The sequence below is a fragment of the Bombina bombina genome, chromosome 4 (assembly GCF_027579735.1).
Source record: "Bombina bombina isolate aBomBom1 chromosome 4, aBomBom1.pri, whole genome shotgun sequence".
Classification (NCBI taxonomy): domain Eukaryota; kingdom Metazoa; phylum Chordata; class Amphibia; order Anura; family Bombinatoridae; genus Bombina; species Bombina bombina.
This window is the reverse complement of record NC_069502.1, coordinates 905,448,208-905,471,328: the sequence shown is the minus strand read 5'-3', so window position 1 is coordinate 905,471,328 and position 23,121 is coordinate 905,448,208. Positions and strand designations below refer to the sequence as shown.

Sequence of the window (23,121 nt, the reverse complement as noted above, 5' to 3'; positions counted from 1 at the left end):
TAAAATGCCTCAAACAAAATATCAGTAGGAACACATGCAGGAGAAGTGAGTTGCTTGTTCTACACATGAGAGGCACATTATTTTAAAAATGGTGGCTCATTGGCATCAATGTGGGCGCTTATGCTTAGATGTAAAGAACAAAAATGTGCATGGGGCACTCTCGCTGCCTTCTTACTCTGGGCATCCACATACCTCCCAAAATCTGCCAGGTGATTTATGGGATGTGGGAGGTTAAAAGCATGTGGGTAATGACTCACCGGCAATTTGGGAGTGGGGCAAGAAAAAGGTAGTGGGTTACGTGCAGAGTTATAGGTGGTAAGTGGGCATGTCTGCATGATTCATGGGAGTGTCCAGGATGGGCTTGGGAGGGTCTCGCTCAGTCCCTTAAAGGGACATTAAAGACTTTGAGATTGTAATAAAAAATGATAAATCGTATTTGTAAAAAAACTCTGCAGTATACTTTCATTATTTATTTTGTCCTCTTTCCCTGTAATTGCATTCTAAAATTGTGAGCTTTTCAGTTCCTGTTAGAAATGGAGTGCAGAACACTGTTATATTCCACAAAGCCATTGGCTGCACATGCTAATGACTTATTTATAACTGTCTCTAATTGGCCACAGCAGAGAAGGTAACCTAATATACAACATGGCAGCTCCCATTGTTTTATAAACATTTAGGGATCCATGTATTAAAACTCAACTTGTGAAGCTGTCTGTCCGCCTTCGCTGCATATGGGCAGTGGATCTGTTTGTCCGCTGGCCCGTATGTATCATTACACACTCCGCTGAGTGTGTAATGCCCACCCCTTCATTCGCGCAACCAATCGTGCAAATGAAGGGACTGTCAATCACAGACATAGAGGTGCTCCGGGTGTTAAGCGGGCTATAATGCCCAACCCATGACAATTCTGTAGAACGGTTAGGAGGCATCCATGAAACAGCAGTACACATTTAACAGGTAAATTAGAAAAAATATGGTATGTAAGATGTGCGGAATATTGATGGTGAAAAAATTATTTTGGGTACTGTTGTGTTCATGGTTTTACGTAAAAAATCCTTCTTCTGAGAAATTCCACATACATTAGTTTAACGCACGAGGGACAAATCAGGGCCTGTTTTGGTAAGGCCAGAGAGCTAAAAGGAATTATTACTTTTTTAAATGCTTGAAAAAATAAATCAAAAGAAGAATATTTTGTGACACAAAAAAAATGATATGAAAATAACATTTTTTATTGGAACACATTCACAATTATTCATTTATGTATCACAGTAGAGTTAATCCACACAAAAAAAGTGCACCCAAAGTAAGTTTTCGAGTGGCTAATTTGTCTGTAATATATTTTAAATTCCGTCAATATTAAGTTGTGGATGTTTGTTCTCTCTCTTCTTATAGAAGTACCTACATACTATCCTCTATTTTACCCACTGGCTCCCAAAGTTTAAATATTTACAAACTGGTCCTTTACAGAAAAGGTTTACTAGCCCCTGGTTTAAAGGGATATGATACTCAGTTTCTCTGTTCCATCTACAAGAGAATGTTTGAAAATGTAATTCAGTGGGTTTTTTTTGGTTTTTTTAAATGCATGTTCTTGTGCTTACAGACATAAAATAAGAATTTAAGGTACCCTGGGCAAGGCATATTTGTGGGAACCCTCGGCCCAGTCCTCCCGTATGTGCTGCCCCCTGTATGGCCTACCCTGTCCTAACATTTAGTGTGTCCTCTATAAATAATAGCAGTAGATATATATGATACCTCCTGATAAACATTTCTTCATAAACTAAATACACAATGCACCTGCTCATACCCTCAATCCTGATGACAGTGTGGGGCCCCCAAACTGCAGGGCCCAGGGATGGTGCCCCTCTTGCCCTGCCCAAAGCGCTGACCTGTTTGCTGAACAAAGCCTTCATTTTCTATTAGCTGTCCCTATCAGACAATGAGCAGTAGAGTGCCAGGACCCAGTTGTACACAATTATGCATTTCATCTTAATTTCACATACAAATTTAAACAGGTTTTTTATTTAAAGGGGCAGTACAGTCAAAATCAGACTTGCATGATTCAGATAGATCATTTAATTTTATGCAACTTTCAATTATACTTTTATTATTTAATTTGCTTTGTTCACATGGTGTACTTTGTTGAAGAGCATACCTAGATATTATCAGGAGCAGAGCTGCACTTCCGTGAGCTATTTTCTGATTGGTTGCTGCACATAAGTCCCTTTTGTTATTGGCTCACCTGATGTGTTCAGCTAGCTCCCAGAAGTGCATTGCTTCTTCTACAATAAAGAATACCAAGAGAATGAAGCATATTTAATAATATAAGTAAATTGGAAAGTTGTTTAAAATTATATGCTCTATTTGAATCAGGAAAGAAACACTTTGGGTTTCATGACCTTTTAAACTTTTATGGAAACAATATTTTTAAACTGCTTTTTTCAATATAAATGATAGAAAAACATTGAATAAAATGTATGAATGTAAAAGAATGAAAAGGAAAGCTAAAACAATTCAAGAAATTCAACTTGTATAATATGATTTCCATAAACGTTTAAGAAATCCTATTACAGCATTGCGCATTGCAGCATATTTTATAGGAAGTAGAATTTTAAACAACCACCATGATATCTTCCAGTGGCTTTCTATGCAGATCAGGCACAGTTGCGTCTTTAGTGGGGTAACCAACTGGAAGCAGCATAAGCAATTTTTCGTTGACAGGGCGTCCAAGTAGTACTCTGAGTCGAGGGCCACAGTTTAGCGGAGTAGTGGTTACAGTCACCAAACCAACATTCTGGAACAAAAATAACACTTATTAAGATATTATTTGTTTTTTTTATAAACCAGAGTAAAATCCTTTGAAATACCCAAAGTTATTATACACTTTGCTTTTTAATTAAAAAGTGAAGAAATACAACAAAAGGTGAACAATAAAAACCGTAAATATTAATTCTGAAAAAGTTATTTAATTATATTTTCCCTCCAAGAAACTGAATACTTGTCCTTTATAATTGTATCTATTTCATAACACTTTTTTTTTTAAAAAATAATAAAGATAAAATAAATATATAACAGGTGTTTTATCATTATTATTTTATAAAATCTGGAATCCTCAAAATTAATATTTATCATTGTGGCCAACACTCCCAAGTGCCAAGTTGGAACATTTGCATGTCTTGAAAATAATTCTTGGCCCCAGGAAAAGGAATTAAAAATAGTGACTGTCCCGGTAATTACAGGACGTCTGGTCACCTTGTCTATACAGGATTTTGAGGGTAAGGCTGAGTAGGGGTTGCAGTAGCGGTTGTTCTGTTGTATTATGGGTGGGGCTGGAGTTAGGATGGTGCATAGTTGCGGTTGGCGTGCAGTGGATAAGGTCGGGGTGGGCTAAGCAGTATCTGGATTTTAACTGTGTGGAAAAAACTGAAAGTGTAGAAGACAATCTGAAAGTATGTAGGAAGAGATCTAAGTTAGCAGACAGAAAGTTTCCCATATTTGATTATTAGGATTGAAATTGTAAATTCATTTTTTTATATTTTGTAGGAAATTTAGCCACAAAACTTAAAACATGCTTTTGGTTACTATTTTTTTTAAAAATCCAATACCAAATGGAGAGAAACTGATTGCGTGAGGCTGAGAGCAAACTAATTTTCCTCACGTAACCAGTATCGCTTGACTTGTAATCTAACCCTTTATGGGGAATTCAGTTTTTAATTCAATGTTAATGTTAAAGTGATGGTAAATTTTCCCAAACTGCTAAACATATTTGGAACGGTCTTCTCCAAACTAGCATATTGATATGCTTATTTATTACCCAAGTCATCTGTAGACTAAATACATCTCTTTTTATTCATGCTAAATTACGTCATTGAATGCAGCCTCTCTCTCCGATTTTTCATGTGAGTAATTTGAGTGGCAGTTCTTCTAGCCAATTCTAACTATTTGTGCAACAGAAGCAGTGATGCAGGTGGGCAAATAGCGTAAGGAGTTGTGCATGCGCATATTAAGTTGATCACAGAGTTCCAAGCACGGGAGCGTGCTGTGATCAATTAACATAGGGCGCATGGTGACGCTCTGATTGGCTAGAAGAACTGCCACTCAAATAACCCATATGAAAAAATGGAGAGAGAGGCTGCATTCAATTACGTAATGTAGCATGAATAAAAAGAGATGTATTTAGTGTACAGATGACTTGGGCAATAAATAAGCATATCGATATGCTAGTTAGGAGAAGACCTTTCCAAATATGTTTAGCAGTTTAGGAAAATTTACCTTCACTTTAAGTATCCTACATAAAAAATAGGAATAAGTAATTAATTTAAATATAAGGCTTTTTTTCAGTTCTATAAAACACTTTCTCATTTACTTCTATAATCAATTTGTCTTTGTTCTCTTGGTACCGTTTTTGAAAAGCATGGACGTATGCTCTGGAGCACTATATTGCAGCAGTTTTACAAGAATGTTATCTATTTCCAAGAGCACTAGATGACAGCGCAATATCCTGCTATGTAGTGCTCCAGATGTCTACCTAGGTATCTCCTCAACACAGAATATCATAGAAACAGAGCAAATTTGATAATAGAAGTAAATTGGAAATGTTTTGCATTTTATATCCCTTTAATTTGAAATACATATTTTAGGAATTGATCCAGGATCCATAAAAGCAGTAGTGTTAACACTAACTATACATTTTTACAGATTTGATAGTATGACTTTCAATTAGAAAAAAAACGAGGAAGTTGCTGAAGACTCCTAGAAAATGACAGTCAATACCAGAACAGATGTAAGAATTTCTTATGACTATTAGAAGCTATTATTTTGAGCTGGAGGCTAGACGCTGCAATCTGACATGCTATACACAGAACTGGATATAACTGCTCAGAGTCATATGTCAGCATTCAGAATGAGGAAAGGCTGAGAATACAAAGACATGGGCCTCTAGTTATCAAGCTGTCAACCTCAAATACGCTGGAGTTCTGCAGCGTATTTGTGGCGAGGCTGATTCGCCTAAGTTATCAAGCCCTACACACCGGCAAAAGTAGAATTTTGTGACGTAAGCTACGATCCGCTGGACTCAGTCCGACACAGATCAATTCTTACATCACTCCAGATGTGCCGAACGCAAGTTCGGCACAATGTGACTACTTTTGCTAGTTATCAAATGACTAGCAGGTACGCTCGGCATTTTTCCGGCCCAGCGTACCTGGTTTTCAATCTGCCGCCCTGAAGGTGGCGGATCCCATAGGAATCAATGGGAGTCTGACCATAGCGAAAGTTCATGTTCGCTGCTGCCCGACATCCCATTGATTCATATGGGAGATGTCTGCACCTAACACCCTAACATGTACGCTGAGTCTAAACACCCCTAATCTGCCCCCCCCCCCTACACCGTCGCCACCTATATTAAACATGTTAACCCCTAAACCGCCGCTCCCGGACCCCGACGCAACTATAATAAATTTATTAACCCCTATCCTGCAGATCCCGTACCCCGCCACAACTAAATAAATTGTTTAACCCCTAAACCGCCGCTCCCGGACCCCGCCGCCACCTATATTAAACTTATTAACCCCTAATCTGCCCCCCCCTACACCGTTGTCACCTATAATAAATTTATTAACCCCTAACCTGCCCCCCTATACCGCCGCCATCTATATTAAACTAATTAACCCCTAAACCTAAGTCTAACACTAACCCTAACACCCCCCTAACTTAAATATTATTTTAATAAATCTAAATAAAAATTACTCTTATTAACTAAATTAATCATATTTAAAACTAAATACTTACCTATAAAATAAACCCTAAGATAGCTACAATATTACTAATAATTATATTGTAGCTATTTTAGGATTTATTTTTATTTTACAGGCAAATTTAAATTTATTTTAACTAGGTACAATAGCTATTAAATAGTTATTAACTATTTAATAGCTACCTAGATAAAATAAAGACAAATTTACCTGTAAAATAAAAACTAACCTACAATTAAACCTAACACTACACTATCATTAAATTAATTAAACTAAATACTTACCTGTAAAATAAACCCTAAGATAGCTACAATGTAACCCGCAGGATAGGGGTTAATAACTTTATTATAGGTGGCGGCGGTATAGGGGGGGCAGGATAGGGGTTAATAGGTATTATGTAGGTGGCGGAGGGGTCCAGGAGCGGCGGTTTAGGGGTTAATACATTTATTATAGTTGCGGCGGGATCCGGGAGCGGCGGTTTAGGGGTTAACATATTTATTATAGCTCCGGGGTGGCGGTATAGGGGGTAGAACAGTATAGTATAGTGTGGGTACTTAGTGACAGCTTATCAATAAAGCTGTAAAAAATCCGAAGAGCAGCGAGATCGGATGAGTGATAACTATCACAGTCCGCTGCTCATCGCCCCGTACTTGGTGCACGACTTTTTGACAGCTTTTTGATAACTTTTGCGAACGTATTCAGGTCCACGGCGGCGATGTGAGGCGAGCTTAGGCGAGCGTATTGGGCCGGTGAATGCAAGAAAATTACGGAGCTTAATAACTAGAGGCCATGGCATGAGAAGCCCGAATGATATGAAGTTGAAAATATAAATAAAGTAATAATGTAGCCAAAGGAGTAGTCTAATTAGTCCATATTGATGTTTTTTTTAGACCATAGTGTTAGCAAAACCTGAGAAAGAGAGAAAGAGTAATCTAGGTTGGCATTCATAACAAATCTGTATGCAATCAACCTCTTTTCAGCAATTTGGGCAAATGTTCTCCAAGAGATTTACCACTTGTGTAGTAGGACAAGCATAGATATATGGTAGCATATGATATATAGGTATATGGTAAAAAGTAAGCAAATTATTTAACGCTGAAATCATTTCTGGTCACCCAGAACTATCTTTAATTTCTGCTGTTCCAAATCTAGCCTTTGTTTATATTATGTTTGCAAGTACAAAACCCTTTATCCAAACTGCATGGAACAAGAAAAGATTTGGATTTTAGAACAGTTTGGATTTCTGAATATTTGTATATTTATATCTGTAAAATTTGACATCTTGGAAAGGGGATTGAACCAAGTGTAAAAAATATATTGAGGGGTACTTATCAACACGTCTACTTTACCTGCCTTCGCCGGTCCAATACGCCCGCCTAAGCTCGCCTACCATTGCCGCCGCGGACCTGAATACGTTCGCCTAAGTTATCAAAAAATCTGTCAAAAAGCCGCTCACCAAGTACGGGGTGATGAGCAGCGGATTGTGATAGTTATCACTCATCCGATCTCGCTGCTCTTCGGCTTTTTGACAGCTTTATTGACAAGCTGTCAATAAGCACCCACACTAACTACACTGTTCTACCCCCTATACCGGAGCCCCCCGCAACTCAATAAAGTTATTAACCCCTAAACCGCCGCTCCTAGACCCCGCTGCAACTCTTATAAATGTATTAACCCCTAAACCGCCGCTCCCGGACACCGCCGCCACCTACATTATACCTAGTAACCCTTATCCTGCCCCCCCTATACCGCCGCCACCTATAATTAAGTTATTAACCCCTATCCTGCAGATCCCGGACCTCGCCACAACTAAATAAATAGTTTAACCCCTAAACCACCGCTCCCGGACCCCGCCGCAACCTATCTTAAACTTATTAACCCCTAATCTGCCCCCCCTACACCGTCGCCACCTATAATAAAGTTATTAACCCCTATCCTGCCCCCCCTACACCGCCACCACTGTAATAAAATTATTAACCCCTAAACCTAAGTCAAACACTAACCCTAACACCCTGAATGAAGGTTCCTTTAAGGGACGTCATCCAAGATGGCGTCCCTTCAATTCCGATTGGCTGATAGGATTCTATCAGCCAATCGGAATTAAGGTAGGAAAAATCTGATTGGCTGATTGAATCAGCCAATCAGATTGAAGTTCAATCCGATTGGCTGATCCAATCAGCCAATCAGATTGAGCTTGCATTCTATTGGCTGATCGGAAGAAGGATGTTCCGCGTCGGCGGGATGAAGATGGATCCGGAAGAAAGAAGATTGAAGATGCCGCTTGGAAGATGACATCGCCCGGTTGGAAGACCTCTTCAGCGCCGCCTGGATGATGACTTCATCGGATGGAAGATTTCTTCAGCGCCCCTTGGATGATGACTTCTGCCGCTCCGGATCTCCACTTCGGTTCCATCGGTGGTCGGTTGGATGAAGACGACTCAAGGTAGGATGATCTTCAGGGGGGTAGTGTTAGGCTTATTTAAGGGGGGTTTGCGTTAGATTAGGGGTATGTGGGTGGTGGGTTTTAATGTTGGGGGGGTTGTATTTTTCTTTTACAAGCAAAAGAGCTGTTTTCTTTGGGGCATGCCCCGCAAAAGGCCCTTTTAAGGGCTGGTAAGGTAAAAGAGCTGGTAACTTTTTAATTTAGAATAGGGTAGGGCATTTTTTTATTTTGGGGGCTTTGTTATTTTATTAGGGGGCTTAGATTAGGTGTAAGTAGCTTAAAATTGTTGTAATATTTGTTAAATGTTTGTAACTTATTTTTTTGATTTTTTGTAACTTAGCTTTTTTTATTTTTTGTACTTTAGTTAGTTTATTTAATTGTATTTAATTGTAGTTATTTGTAGCTAATTTATTTAATTAATTTATTGATAGTGTAGTGTTAGGTTTAATTGTAACTTAGGTTAGGATTTATTTTACAGGTAATTTTGTATTTCTTTTAGCTATGTAGTTATTAAATAGTTAATAACTATTTAATAACTATTCTAACTAGCTAAAATAAATACAAAGTTACCTGTAAAATAAATATAAATCCTAAAATAGCTACAATGTAATTATTAATTACATTGTAGCTATCTTACGGTTTATTTTACAGGTAAGTATTTAGTTTTAAATAGGATTAATTTATTTATTGATAGTGTAGTGTTAGGTGTAATTGTAACTTAGGTTAGGATTTATTTTACAGGTTAATTTCTCTTTATTTTAACTAGGTAGCTATTAAATAGTTAATAACTATATAATAGCTATTGTACCTAGTTAAAATAAATTGAAATTTGCCTATAAAATAAAAATAAATCCTAAGATAGCTACAATATAATTATTATTTATATTGTAGCTATATTACGGGTTTTTTTAAAGGTAAGTATTTAGTTTTAAATAGGAATCATTTAGTTAATAAGAGTTACATTTATTTAGATGTATTTAATTAATATTTAAGTTAGGGGGGAGTTAGGGTTAGGGTTAGACTTAGGTTTAGGGGTTAATAATTTTATTACAGTGGCGGCGGTGTAGGGGGGGCAGGATAGGGGTTAATAAATGTATTATAGGTGGCAACGGTGTAGGGGGGGCAGATTAGGGGTTAATAAGTTTAATATAGGTTGCGGTGGGGTCCGGGAGCGGCAGTTTAGGGGTTAAACTATTTATTTAGTTGCGGCGGGGTCCGGGATCGGCAGGATAGGGGTTTATAACTTAATTATAGGTGGCGGCGGTATAGGGGGGCAGGGTAGGGGTTACTAGGTATAATGTAGGTGGCGGCGGGTTCCGGGAGCGGCGGTTTAGGGGTTAATACATATATTATAGTTGCCGCAGGGTCCGGGAGCGGCGGTTTAGGGGTTAATACATATATTATAGTTGCGGCGGGGACAGGGAGCGGCGATTTAGGGGGTAATAAGTTTATTATAGTTGCGGCGGGGTCCAGGAGCGGCGGTTTAGGGGTTAACATATTTAGTATAGCTTGCGGTGGGCTCCGGGAGCGGCGGTTTAGGGGGTAAACACTTTATTTAGTTGCGGCGGTGTAGGGGGGCAGATTAGGGGTGTTTAGACTCGGGGTACATGTTAGGGTGTTAGGTGTAGACAGCTCCCATAGGAATGAATGGGATGTCTGGCAGCAGCAAACATGAACTTTCGCTATGGTCAGACTCCCATTGATTCCTATGGGATCCGCCGCCTCCAGGGCGGCAGTTTGAAAACCAGGTACGCTGGGCCGGAAAAGTGCCGAGCATACCTGCTAGTTTTTTGATAACTAGCAAAAGTAGTCAGATTGTGCCGCACTTGTGTGCGTAACATCTGGAGTGACGTAAGAATCAATCTGTGTCGGACTGAGTCCGGTGGATCGAAGCTTACGTCACTAAATTCTACTTTTGCCGGTATCTAGGGCTTGATAACTAAGGCGAATTAGCCCGCCTCAAATACGCTGACACGTTGATAACTACCCCTCATTATGTCATTTACACAATATTTACATGTCACAATATAGATTATTCTTTTGCAGGCAGAAAAGATTATGACTTACCAGTGGGGCAAAATTATCATTTTAAATCATTGTGTTTATAAAAAAAAATATTATGAGAAAAGTTTGGATTTTTGAATCATTCTGGATTTTGTAATGTGCCAATAGGTTCTGCAGCAAGGTACAGAACGTATGGTAAATTGAGAAAAAAAAATGGATAACACACTGGGACCGAAGGATTTCAGAACTATGCCCCCAAGAGTGTTGTTACAATCCAAGTATTGGCAACAGGCGTGTATATTCATTTAAAGGGGTAGGAAATCCAAAATATGTCTTCCATGATTTAATAGATTATGCAATTTACTTCTATTATCTAATTTGCTTTATTCCTTTGACATCATTTGTTGAAAATCAAACCGAGGTAGGCTCAGGAGCTGGAAGCTAGCTGCTGATTGGTGGTTGGACATATATGCCTCTTGTCATTGTCTTAACAATGTGTTCAGATAGCTCCCAGTAGTGCATTTCTGCTCCTTCAATAAAGGATACCAAGAGAATGAAGCAAAATTGACAATAGAAGTACTTTGGAAAGTTGTTTAATAATGTATGCTCTATCTGAATCATGAAATAAAATGAAATACATTTTTTGGGTTTCATGTCCCTTTAATATGACATCACATAAACATACCACTCAACAGTTCCCAACTAGCATGCAGGATTGGGAATTAGGGATGATGTCAGCTTGGTAGATAGATTCAGACCAGTAGGGGGCAGAGTTAAGCCAGATCTGAGGTGGGGTGTATCATGGAGTGGGTATGGCTGTGACAGTCTGGTGGCTTGACTGTGGAACCAGGAGATTTATATAGACATTTATAGGCGAGCGTAAGCTGCACTGCTGCTGGGAGCTGGTGGTTTAAAAACTCATAATCATGGGAGGCAAAACCATAATGCTAGTGTAGAGCATATATGGGCTTGAAACGTCTTAAGGGTTATGCTGCCTGACTGAGATGTAAAACTTGTGCTGTGTGTGTGCAACATTGTTGCCAATGTTGGGGTGGAGTTTCCTTACCATATGTAAATGCATGGATGCTGGATCACTCCCTCTTTTCTTGTCCCTGACTGTTCGTGAAAAGTTTTTTCCCCACGCATCCCTCCCTCTTTTGTGGTGATTAACCTTATTTACAGGTAAGGGGCGGCACTGAGTAGCGGCAACCTCTAGGGTGGATTTAGGAGTTTGGTGGGAGCATGTCTACTCAGGCTCGCTGATTGTAACACCAAAGTAGTAAAGTTTGCTTCCCATCAATGATGTTTGTTGATGCGTCTTACATCATGATGTCCTTTATGGTTTGAAGCGTATATTAGTATTAGAACATTGCCAACTGGTGTGGCGGGGTCACGGCCTAATAATTTATTTGGTTTCCACAAGGGTGTGGTCAAGCTAATGGGAGGGGCATGATGTTGCAAGTCGCAGCTTGTAACGCCTCTCCTCGCAGGCCTGCTGACCTTTAAATCCCTGGCGGATGATGCCAACCCCTGAAAGGCAATGCTCGGCAGGAGCATTGCAGCACCCGATCCGGGCCATTGACCTCAATACGCTTGTTGTAAATATTAAGTTATTTCAATATATATTAGGTCTCAGATGCCGCCAACTTGTGTTAAGCTTAGTGTTTTTTGTGCCTGGTTGTTTAACCCCTTAACGACCGAGGACGTGCAGGGTACATCCTCAAAAAAAAGGCAGTTAATGCCTGAGGACGTACCCTGCACGTCCTCGGTGTGGAAAGCAGCTGGAAGCGATCCTGTTTGCTTCCAGCTGCTTTCCGGTTATTGCAGTGATGCCTCGATATGGAGGCATCCTGCAATAACCTTTTGAAGCCATCCGATGCAGAGAGAGCCACTCTGTGGCCCTCTCTGCACCGGAGATCAGTGGCTTCCTTCGTTGGTGGGTGGGAGCATTACCGGGAGGCGGGTGGCGGCCATCGATGGCCCTGGAGATGTGGAGGGGGGCGGGATCGTGGGCGGGGATGCCCGGGGGCGCGCACGGACGCGCGCGCGTGCACGGGAGGGCGGGGGCGGGCGCGTGCACGGGGAGGGAGCGGGTGGGAACCGCTACACTACAGAAAAAGGTGCAATCATTTTAATATTACTGAAAAAAAAAACGATCAATGAGGTGGTTGGGGTTTGTGGTGGTGGGGGGGGGGTTTGGGGAAGCTACACTACAGAAAAAAAAAACTAAGAAAAAAAAGCACTTTTTTGTGTAAGCTGGGTACTGGCAGACAGCTGCCAGTACCCAAGATGGCCCCAATAAGGCAGATAGGGAAGGTTACAAAGCTGTTTTGGGGGGGATCAGGGAGGTTGGAGGCTAAGGGGGGTCCTATACAGCGGAATAATTATTATTTTTTTTTAAAAAAAAAAACCTAAACCCCCCAAAAAGCTTTTATTTTAGTACTGGCAGACTTTCTGCCAGTACTTAAGATGGCGGGGACAATTGTGGGGTGGGGGAGGGAAGGGAGCTGTTTGGGAGGGATCAGGGGGTCTGATGTGTCAGGTGGGAGGCTGATCTCTACACTAAAGCTAAAATTAACCCTGCAAGCTCCCTACAAACTTCCTAATTAACCCCTTCACTGCTAGCCATAATACACGTGTGATGCGCAGCAGCATTTTGCGGCCTTCTAATTACCAGAAAGCAACGCCAAAGTCATATATATCTGCTATTTCTGAACAAAGGGGATCCCAGAGAAGCATTTACAACCATTTGTGCCATAATTGCACAAGCTGTTTGTAAATGATTTCAGTGAGAAACCTAAAATTGTGAAAAATTTAACGTTTTTTTTTTATTTGATCGCATTTGGCGGTGAAATGGTGGCATGAAATATACCAAAATGGGCCTAGATCATTACTTTGGGTTGTCTACTACACTACACTAAAGCTAAAATTAACCATACAAGCTCCCTACAAGCTCCCTAATTAACCCCTGCACTGCTGGGCATAATACACGTGTGGTGCGCAGCGGCATTTAGCGGCCTTCTAATTACCAAAAAGCAATGCCAAAGCCATATATGTCTGCTATTTCTGAACAAAGGGGATCCCAGAGAAGCATTTACAACCATTTGTGCCATAATTGCACAAGCTGTTTGTAAATAATTTCAGTGAGAAACCGAAAGTTTGTGAAAAAATTTGTGAAAAAGTGAACGATATTTTGTATTTGATCGCATTTGGCGGTGAAATGGTGGCATGAAATATACCAAAATTGGCCTAGATTAATACTTTGGGATGTCTTCTAAAAAAAAATATATACATGTCAATTGATATTCAGGGATTCCTGAAAGATATTAGTGTTCCAATGTAACTAGCGCTAATTTTGAAAAAAAGTAGTTTGGAAATAGCAAAATGCTACTTGTATTTATGGCCCTATAGCTTTCAAAAAAAGCAAAGAACATGTAAATATTAGGTATTTCTAAACTCAGGACAAAATTTAGAAACTATTTAGCATGTTTTTTTTTTTGGTGGTTGTAGATGTGTAACAGATTTTGGGGGTCAAAGTTAAAAAAAGTGTGTTTTTTTCCATTTTTTCCTCATATTTTATAATTTTTTTTATAGTAAATTATAAGATATGATGAAAATAATGGTATTTTTAGAAAGTTAATTTAATGGCGAGAAAAACGGTATATAATATGTGTGGGTACAGTAAATGAGTAAGAGGAAAATTACAGCTAAACACAAACACCGCAAAAATGTAAAAATAGCCTTGGTCCCAGAAAATGGAAAAGTGCTGTGGTCATTAAGGGGTTAAATAAACGCGACCTTGCTCCACGGTCTTTTACCTCCAAGTCAGTTGTCCGTGTGTTTATTGTGGGTAAGGTGGGAGTGAAGTCATGGCGATTTGACCCTTAATGACCTCACCTATAAATAGCTATGATCAATAAATATACCTGTATGGCTGCCAGAAGAATCCCACATGCAATAGACACACTGATCTCATTGTAATAATGAGTCTTCTTTTTGCTGCTTGAAAGCAATCCATACACTTGTTTAAAAATGAGGATCAAGAAAGGAGCTTTATCTAGATATTCTTTTATCCAGTTGGTTCTGTAAAATAAAGTAAATACGTATTTGTTGGTCTATCTGCAAAGAGTTAAAAGGACAATAGAATATTTTTTTTTTCTTTAGTTGCACTGAAAACATTGCATTTTAAAGCAGGACAGCTTATCAACCAGTGAGCAATCTTAAGACCCAAATCTACTTCCTGCTTTAATATCAAAATAAACAGACTCAACATAACCTTTTTTATGAAAACTATATTTTAACATGTATAAACTGCTATTTGATATTTATAATAGATTTTTAGAATTTACTAACGGGTAGATTACGAGTTTTGCGCTAGGTGAAAAAGCAGCGTTAACTGGTCCTAAGTTCCTAACGCTGCTTTTTTACGCCCGCTGGTATAGGTTTAGGGGCACCGCACACTTTTTGGCCTTACCACAAAACGACTTACGTAAACTTTATAAAGTCTTTTTTCTATGGGACTTCCATAGCGCCGGTATTATGAGTCAGCCAATCGGAATTAAGGTAGAAAAAATCCTATTGGCTGATGCAATCGGCCAATAGGATTGAAGTTCAATCCTATTGGCTGATCCAATCAGCCAATAGGATTGAGCTTACATTCTATTGGCTGATTGGAACAGCCTATAGAATTCAAGCTCAATCCTATTGGCTGATTGGATCAGCCAATAGGATTGAACTTCAATCCAATTGGCTGATTGCTCAGCCAATAAGATTTTTTCTACCTTAATTCCGATTGGCTGATAGAATTCTATCAGCCAATCGGAATCTAAGGGACGCCATCTTGGATGACGTCACTTAAAGGAACCGCCATTCGTCGTTAGTCCGTCGGATGAAGAGGATGCTCCGCGTCGGATGTCTTGAAGATGGAGCCGCTCCGTGTCAGATGGATGAAGATAGAAGATGCCGTCTGGATGAAGACTTCTGCCTGTCTGGAGGACCACTTTGCCCGGCTTGGATGAAGACTTCTCCCTGCTTCGTTGAGGACTTCTTGCCGCTTGGATGAAGACTTCTGCCGCTTCCTTGAGGATGGATGTCGGATCTTCAGAACAGTAAGATGATCTTCAGGGGGTTAGTGTTAGGTTTTTTAAGGGTGTATTGGGTGGGTTTTATTTTTTAGATTAGGGTTTGGGCCGCAAAAGAGCTAACTGCCCTTTTAAGGGCAATGCCCATCCAAATGCCCTTTTCAGGGCAATGGGGAGCTTAGGTTGTTTTAGTTAGTATTTTATTTGGGGGGCTTTGTTGTGTGGGTGTTGGATTTTACTGTTGGGGGGTTGTTTGTATTTTTTTACAGGTAAAAGAGCTGATTACTTTGGGACAATGCCCCGCAAAAGGCCATTTTAAGGGCTATTGATAGTTTAGTTTAGGCTAGGGGTTTTTTTATTGGGGGGGGGGGCTTTTTTTATTTTGATAGGGCTATTAGACTAGGTGTAATTAGTTTAAAGATCTGTAATTTGTTTATTATTTTCTGTAATTTAGTGTGGTTTTTTTTGTACTTTAGCTAATTTAATTTACTTTATTTAATTGTATTTAATGTAGGGAATTTATTAAATTATAGTGTAGTGATAGGTGTTAATGTAACTTAGGTTAGGTTTCATTTTACAGGTACTTTTGTATTTATTTTAGCTAGATAGTTATTAAATAGTTAATAACTATTTAATAACTATTCTACCTAGTTAAAATAAATACAAACTTGCCTGTAAAATAAAAATAAACCATAAGCTAGATACAATGTAACTATTAGTTATATTGTAGCTAGCTTAGGGTTTATTTTACAGGTAAGTATTTAGTTTTAAATAGGAATTATTTAGTTAATGATAGGAATTTTATTTAGATTTATTTTAATTATATTTAAGTTAGGGGGTGTTAGGGTTAGACTTAGGTTTAGGGGTTAATACATTTAGTATAGTGGCGGCGACGTTGGGGGCTGCAGATTAGGGGTTAATAAATGTAGGCATGTGGCAGCGATGTTAGGGACGGCAGATTAGGGGTTAATATTTGACTAATGTTTGCGAGGCGGGAGTGCGGCGGTTTAGGGGTTAATATGTTTATTATAGTGGTGGCGACGTTGGGGTGGCAGATTAGGGGTTAATAAATGTAGGTAGGTGGCGGTGACATTGTGGGCGGCAGATTAGGGATTAATAAATATAATGTAGGTGTCGGCGATGTCGGGGGCAGCAGATTAGGGGTTAATAAGTGTTAGGATAAGTGTTAATAAGTGTTAATAAGATTAGGGGTGTTTAGACTCGGGGTTCATGTTAGGGTGTTTGGTGTAAATATAAATTTTATTTCCCCATAGGAATCAATGGGGCTGCGTTACTGAGCTAAACGCTGCTTTATTGCAGGTGTTAGACTTTTTTTAAGCCGGCTCTCTCCGTTGATTGATGGGGATATCGTGCACGAGCACGTTCAACCAGCTCACCGCTGACTTAAGCAGCACTGGTATTGAAGTGAGATTATGAACAAAATTTCGCTCTACGCTCACTTTTTGTCTTTTAACGCCGGGTTTGTAAAAACTCGTAATACCAGTGCTGCAGGTAAGTGAGCGGTGAGAATAACGTGCAAGTTAGCACCACACCCCTGTTACCGCAAAACTCGTAATCTAGGTGTATATCTTTTAGTACATTTTTGCTAATCTCCAAAGGGTATTTTAAAAAATATATATTTTTAAATTGTATGAAATATATTCCTGGTAACTGAGAAAATAAAATAAAAAACACTTTCTGTTATGCTTCTGATTTATGCCATTGTCCACCAATAGTGCTGGGGGAATTTTCCTTGTCAGCTAATTAGGTTTTATCCCATGGATAATTGCACAAAATACACTTTATGATCATTTCAAAATCAAAATAAGCAAGTGTAATATCTCCCCCCCCCCCCCCTTATAGCAAATTGTAATGACAAAACCTTAGTTTACCTGGTCCAGAACTATACTGGGCACTACCAATGAAACTGTTCCTGAGGAAAACTTGTGGAGCACACTGACTTTGGTCAGCAGTAAATAAAATTTGTTGTGGTCAAGACTGATAAATTTGCCAGATAAGTTACTGTAACAGAGCTCACCACCCATACATAAAAATGTGTGTACACTTGATGACCAGGAGTGGTTTTAGAGCAAGAAAATGAATGTGCTAAAGAAGTTTGCAATTTAGGCATGTGTCAATGACAGGTGGTCGTAGGGGGATGATCATGTATTATTTATTTTGTATTTTAATCCCTTTCTCTTTATTTACCTCTCCCCTTGTCCTAGGTAGAGCAAAGGGTTTCTAAATAAAAAGATGCTGCGGATGGAATTTGGGTGTCTACAATAATTATTTAAATGCTTAGCACTAGAAGTGCCCTGGTGATGGCATTGATTGGTTATTAAAGGGACATCCCAGCCAAAATTTTAGTCCATATGGGTTTATTTCAGTTTTGAATAGAAGCAATAGAAGTATGCACTGTGCACCAGCATTTTAAACACAGCACTTGCTTAGAGAGCCTAAGGTGTTCCTATTTGTTAATTGCCATCATGATACAAGCCCCACTTGTGCTCTGAGCAGCTGCAGTATTTAATATCCTGGTGCACTGAGAATATCTAGCTATGCTCCACATGCACGTGCAGATACAATTTTTACAACTTAAACAGTACTATAAGCATGTTTGCCAAAACATTTATATTGCAAATATGTTTCTATTCAAATATGTAATTTATCTATGTGCGGTTCAACTTTGACTGTATTGTCTCTTTATGAAGGGGAGAATGTAATTGTGGATGATTGTTGACTGACTGATACTCCAATTGAGTTGGGTTTAGTTCTGATAAACACAGTGGATGAAGGGAACTTTCACTCAAACGTTATCTACTATACATGTAAACAATGTGGAAATTAAAGATGGGATAAAAGCTACATGTAAAATAATACTGTCATTAAATGCTTCTTTGTGCGCCTCCTATACTGCTCTGTTATTAATGGCTGATATAATCAGTATTGTGAAATTTGTGACACTAAGAAGCATAACAGCTATGAGCTATATAACATATTACAGCTAACCTGTTGGAGTGCACCCTATGCCCTCTAAAATCATCTGTATGTCAACTTCAGACCTGATTAAAGGGACATTAAAAACTAAGGACTAGATTACAAATTTGCTCGTTGGCGGGTACGCAATAATTAACCAGCCATTACTAGTGGCTGATTATTGCTACCGCGAGCTTGCAGTAGCAATTAGTGCTTATAACTTTAACCTGAGAACCGATCTCTGCTTAAAGTGAAGGTAAAGTTTTCTTGAATTGAAGCCATAAATTCATATATTATGAAAAGAATAAGCTGTTCGCTAAGTTTCTTTTAATATTTTTGATCAATTTTGCTATTTTTTATAAATAAATATCTGCCTACCGTTTACACGAAAACTCCTCCCCACCTCTACTTCCACACTTTCTATGCTGTGACGTATAGAGCAGTCTCACCCACTCTATACGCATCTCCAAAGCGCAAGCACGGTAATCATAACTATTGCGCATGCACGAATCGCCGGTTTCTACCGATACTGAGCATGCAAAGCTATAGTTAACATAGGCCTAGATTTAGAGTTCGGCGGTAGCCGTCAAAACCAGCGTTAGAGGCTCCTAACGCTGGTTTTGGGCGCCCGCTGGTATTTGGAGTCAGTGATTAAAGGGTCTAACGCTCACTTTTCAGCCGCGACTTTTCCATACCGCAGATCCCCCTACGCCATTTGCGTAGCCTATCTTTTCAATGGGATCTTCCTAACGCCGGTATTTAGAGTCGTTTCTGCAGTGAGCGTTAGAGCTCTAACGACAAGATTCCAGCCGCCTGAAAATAGCAGGAGTTAAGAGCTTTCTGGCTAACGCCGGTTTATAAAGCTCTTAACTACTGTACCCTAAAGTACACTAACACCCATAAACTACCTATGTACCCCTAAACCGAGGTCCCCCCACACCGCCGCCACTCGATTAAAATTTTTAACCCCTAATCTGCCGACCGCCACCTACGTTATATTTATGTACCCCTAATCTGCAGCCCCTAACCCCGCCGACCCCTGTATTATATTTATTAACCCCTAACCTGCCCCCCACAACGTCGCCGCCAGCTACTTACAATAATTAACCCCTAATCTTCCGACCGCAAATCGCCGCCACCTACGTTATCCCTATGTACCCCTAATCTGCTGCCCCTAACATCGCCGACCCCTATATTATATTTATTAACCCCTAATCTGCCCCCCTCAACGTCGCCGACACCTGCCTACACTTATTAACCCCTAATCTGCCGAGCGGACCTGAGCGCTACTATAATAAAGTTATTAACCCCTAATCCGCCTCACTAACCCTATCATAAATAGTATTAACCCCTAATCTGCCCTCCCTAACATCGCCAACACCTAACTTCAATTATTAACCCCTAATCTGGGGAGCTCACCGCTATTCTAATAAATGGATTAACCCCTAAAGCTAAGTCTAACCCTAACACTAACAACCCCCTAAGTTAAATATAATTTTTATCTAACGAAATAAATTAACTCTTATTAAATAACTTATTCCTATTTAAAGCTAAATACTTACCTGTAAAATAAATCCTAATATAGCTACACTATAAATTATAATTATATTATAGCTATTTTAGGATTAATATTTATTTTACAGGCAACTTTGTATTTATTTTAACCAGGTACAATAGCTATTAAATAGTTAAGAACTATTTAATAGCTAAAATAGTTAAAATAATAACAAATTTACCTGTAAAATAAATCCTAACCTAAGTTATAATTAAACCTAACACTACCCTATCAATAAAATAATTAAATAAACTACCTACAATTACCTACAATTAAACTAACACTACACTATCAATAAATTAATTAAACACAATTCCTACAAATAAATACAATTAAATAAACTAGCTAAAGTACAAAAAATAAAAAAGAACTAAGTTACAGAAAATAAAAAAATATTTACAAACATAATAAAAATATTACAACAATTTTAAACTAATTACACCTACTCTAAGCCCCCTAATAAAATAACAAAGCCCCCCAAAATAAAAATTTCCCTACCCTATTCTAAATTAAAAAAGTTACAAGCTCTTTTACCTTACCAGCCCTGAACAGGGCCCTTTGCGGGGCATGCCCCAAGAATTTCAGCTCTTTTGCCTGTAAAAAAAAACATACAATACCCCCCCCCAACATTACAACCCACCACCCACATACCCCTAATCTAACCCAAACCCCCCTTAAATAAACCTAACACTAATCCCCTGAAGATCTTCCTACCTTGTCTTCACCATCCAGGTATCACCGATCCGTCCTGGCTCCAAGATCTTCATCCAACCCAAGCGGGGGTTGGCGATCCATAATCCGGTGCTCCAAAGTCTTCCTCCTATCCGGCAAGAAGAGGACATCCGGACCGGCAAACATCTTCTCCAAGCGGCATCTTCGATCTTCTTCCATCCGGTGCGGAGCGGGTCCATCTTGAAGCAGGCGACGCGGATCCATCCTCTTCTTCCGATGTCTCCCGACTAATGACGGTTCCTTTAAGGGACGTCATCCAAGATGGCGTCCCTCGAATTCCGATTGGCTGATAGGATTCTATCAGCCAATCGGAATTAAGGTAGGAATTTTCTGATTGGCTGATGGAATCAGCCAATCAGAATAAAGTTCAATCCGATTGGCTGATCCAATCAGCCAATCAGATTGAGCTCGCATTCTATTGGCTGTTCCGATCAGCCAATAGAATGCGAGCTCAATCTGATTGGCTGATGGGATCGGCCAATCGGATTGAACTTGATTCTGATTGGCTGATTCCATCAGCCAATCAGAAAATTCCTACCTTAATTCCGATTGGCTGATAGAATCCTATCAGCCAATCGGAATTCGAGGGACGCCATCTTGGATGACGTCCCTTAAAGGAACCGTCATTAGTCGGGAGACATCGGAAGAAGAGGATGGATCCGCGTCGCCTGCTTCAAGATGGACCCGCTCCGCACCGGATGGAAGAAGATCGAAGATGCCGCTTGGAGAAGATGTTTGCCGGTCCGGATGTCCTCTTCTTGCCGGATAGGAGGAAGACTTTGGAGCCTCTTCTGGACCTCTTCAGCACCGGATTATGGATCGCCAACCCCCCCTTGGGTTGGATGAAGATCTTGGAGCCAGGACGGATCGGTGATACCTGGATGGTGAAGACAAGGTAGGAAGATCTTCAGGGGCTTAGTGTTAGGTTTATTTAAGGGGGGTTTGGGTTAGATTAGGGGTATGTGGGTGGTGGGTTGTAATGTTGGGGGGGGGTATTGTATGTTTTTTTTTACAGGCAAAAGAGCTGAAATTCTTGGGGCATGCCCCGCAAAGGGCCCTGTTCAGGGCTGGTAAGGTAAAAGAGCTTGTAACTTTTTTAATTTAGAATAGGGTAGGGAATTTTTTATTTTGGGGGGCTTTGTTATTTTATTAGGGGGCTTAGAGTAGGTGTAATTAGTTTAAAATTGTTGTAATATTTTTCTTATGTTTGTAAATATTTTTTTATTTTCTGTAACTTAGTTCTTTTTTATTTTTTGTACTTTAGATAGTTTATTTAATTGTATTTATTTGTAGCAATTGTGTTTAATTAATTTATTGATAGTGTAGTGTTAGGTTAATTGTAGGTAATTGTAGGTAGTTTATTTAATTATTTTATTGATAGGGTAGTGTTAGGTTTAATTATATCTTAGGTTAGGATTTATTTTACAGGTAAATTTGTTATTATTTTAACTAGGTAACTATTAAATAGTTCTTAACTATTTAATAGCTATTGTACCTGGTTAAAATAATTACAAAGTTGCCTGTAAAATAAATATTAATCCTAGAATAGCTATAATATAATTATAATTTATATTGTAGCTATATTAGGATTTATTTTACAGGTAAGTATTTAGCTTTAAATAGGAATAATTTATTTAATAAGAGTTAATTTATTTCGTTAGATAAAAATTATATTTAACTTAGGGGGGTGTTAGTGTTAGGGTTAGACTTAGCTTTAGGGGTTAATCCATTTATTAGAATAGCGGTGAGCTCCGGTCGGCAGATTAGGGGTTAATAATTGAAGGTAGGTGTCGGCGATGTTAGGGAGGGCAGATTAGGGGTTAATACTATTTATGATAGGGTTAGTGAGGCGGATTAGGGGTTAATAACTTTATTATAGTAGCGCTCAGGTCCGCTCAGCAGATTAGGGGTTAATAAGTGTAGGCAGGTGTCGGCGACGTTGTGGGGGGCAGATTAGGGGTTAATAAATATAACATAGGGGTCGGCGATGTTAGGGCAGCAGATTAGGGGTACATAGGGATAACGTAGGTGGCGGCGTTTTACGGAGCGGCAGATTAGGGGTTAAAAGTGTAATGCAGGGGTCAGCGATAGCGGGGGCGGCAGATTAGGGGTTAATAAGTGTAAGGTTAGGGGTGTTTAGACTCGGGGTACATGTTAGAGTGTTAGGTGCAGACGTAGGAAGTGTTTCCCCATAGCAAACAATGGGGCTGCGTTAGGAGCTGAACGCTGCTTTTTTGCAGGTGTTAGGTTTTTTTTCAGCTCAAACAGCCCCATTGTTTCCTATGGGATAATCGTGCACGAGCACGTTTTTGAGGCCGGCCGCGTCCGTAAGCAACTCTGGTATCAAGAGTTGCATTTGCGGTAAAAATGCTCTACGCTCCTTTTTTGGAGCCTAACGCAGCATTTGTTTTAACTCTCGATACCAGAGTTAAATTTATGGTGCGGCCAGAAAAAAGCCCGCGGAGCGTTAACAGCCCTTTTACCGCCGAACTCTAAATCTAGGCCTAAGTGCGTATAGAAGTATCGTATTTATCCGAAGTACAGCAATCATTAGCAATGGTCTTCTGTTTCTGAGACGTC

At 39.5% G+C, this 23,121-nt stretch overlaps 1 protein-coding gene across 1 annotated transcript in view; it reads right to left on the bottom strand.

Annotated features, from left to right (window-relative positions):
• Positions 1-1,208: 1,208 nt before the first annotated feature.
• IYD (iodotyrosine deiodinase) overlaps positions 1,209-23,121 on the bottom strand; it is a 105,567-nt gene continuing 83,654 nt past the window's right edge. The window contains exons 4-5 of the mRNA XM_053711830.1: positions 14,124-14,280; positions 1,209-2,791 (exon numbers count right to left, since the gene is read on the bottom strand). Coding sequence (XP_053567805.1) covers positions 2,609-2,791; positions 14,124-14,280 — 340 coding nt within the window. The 3' untranslated portion in view covers positions 1,209-2,608. The remainder of the gene's footprint in view (positions 2,792-14,123; positions 14,281-23,121) is intronic.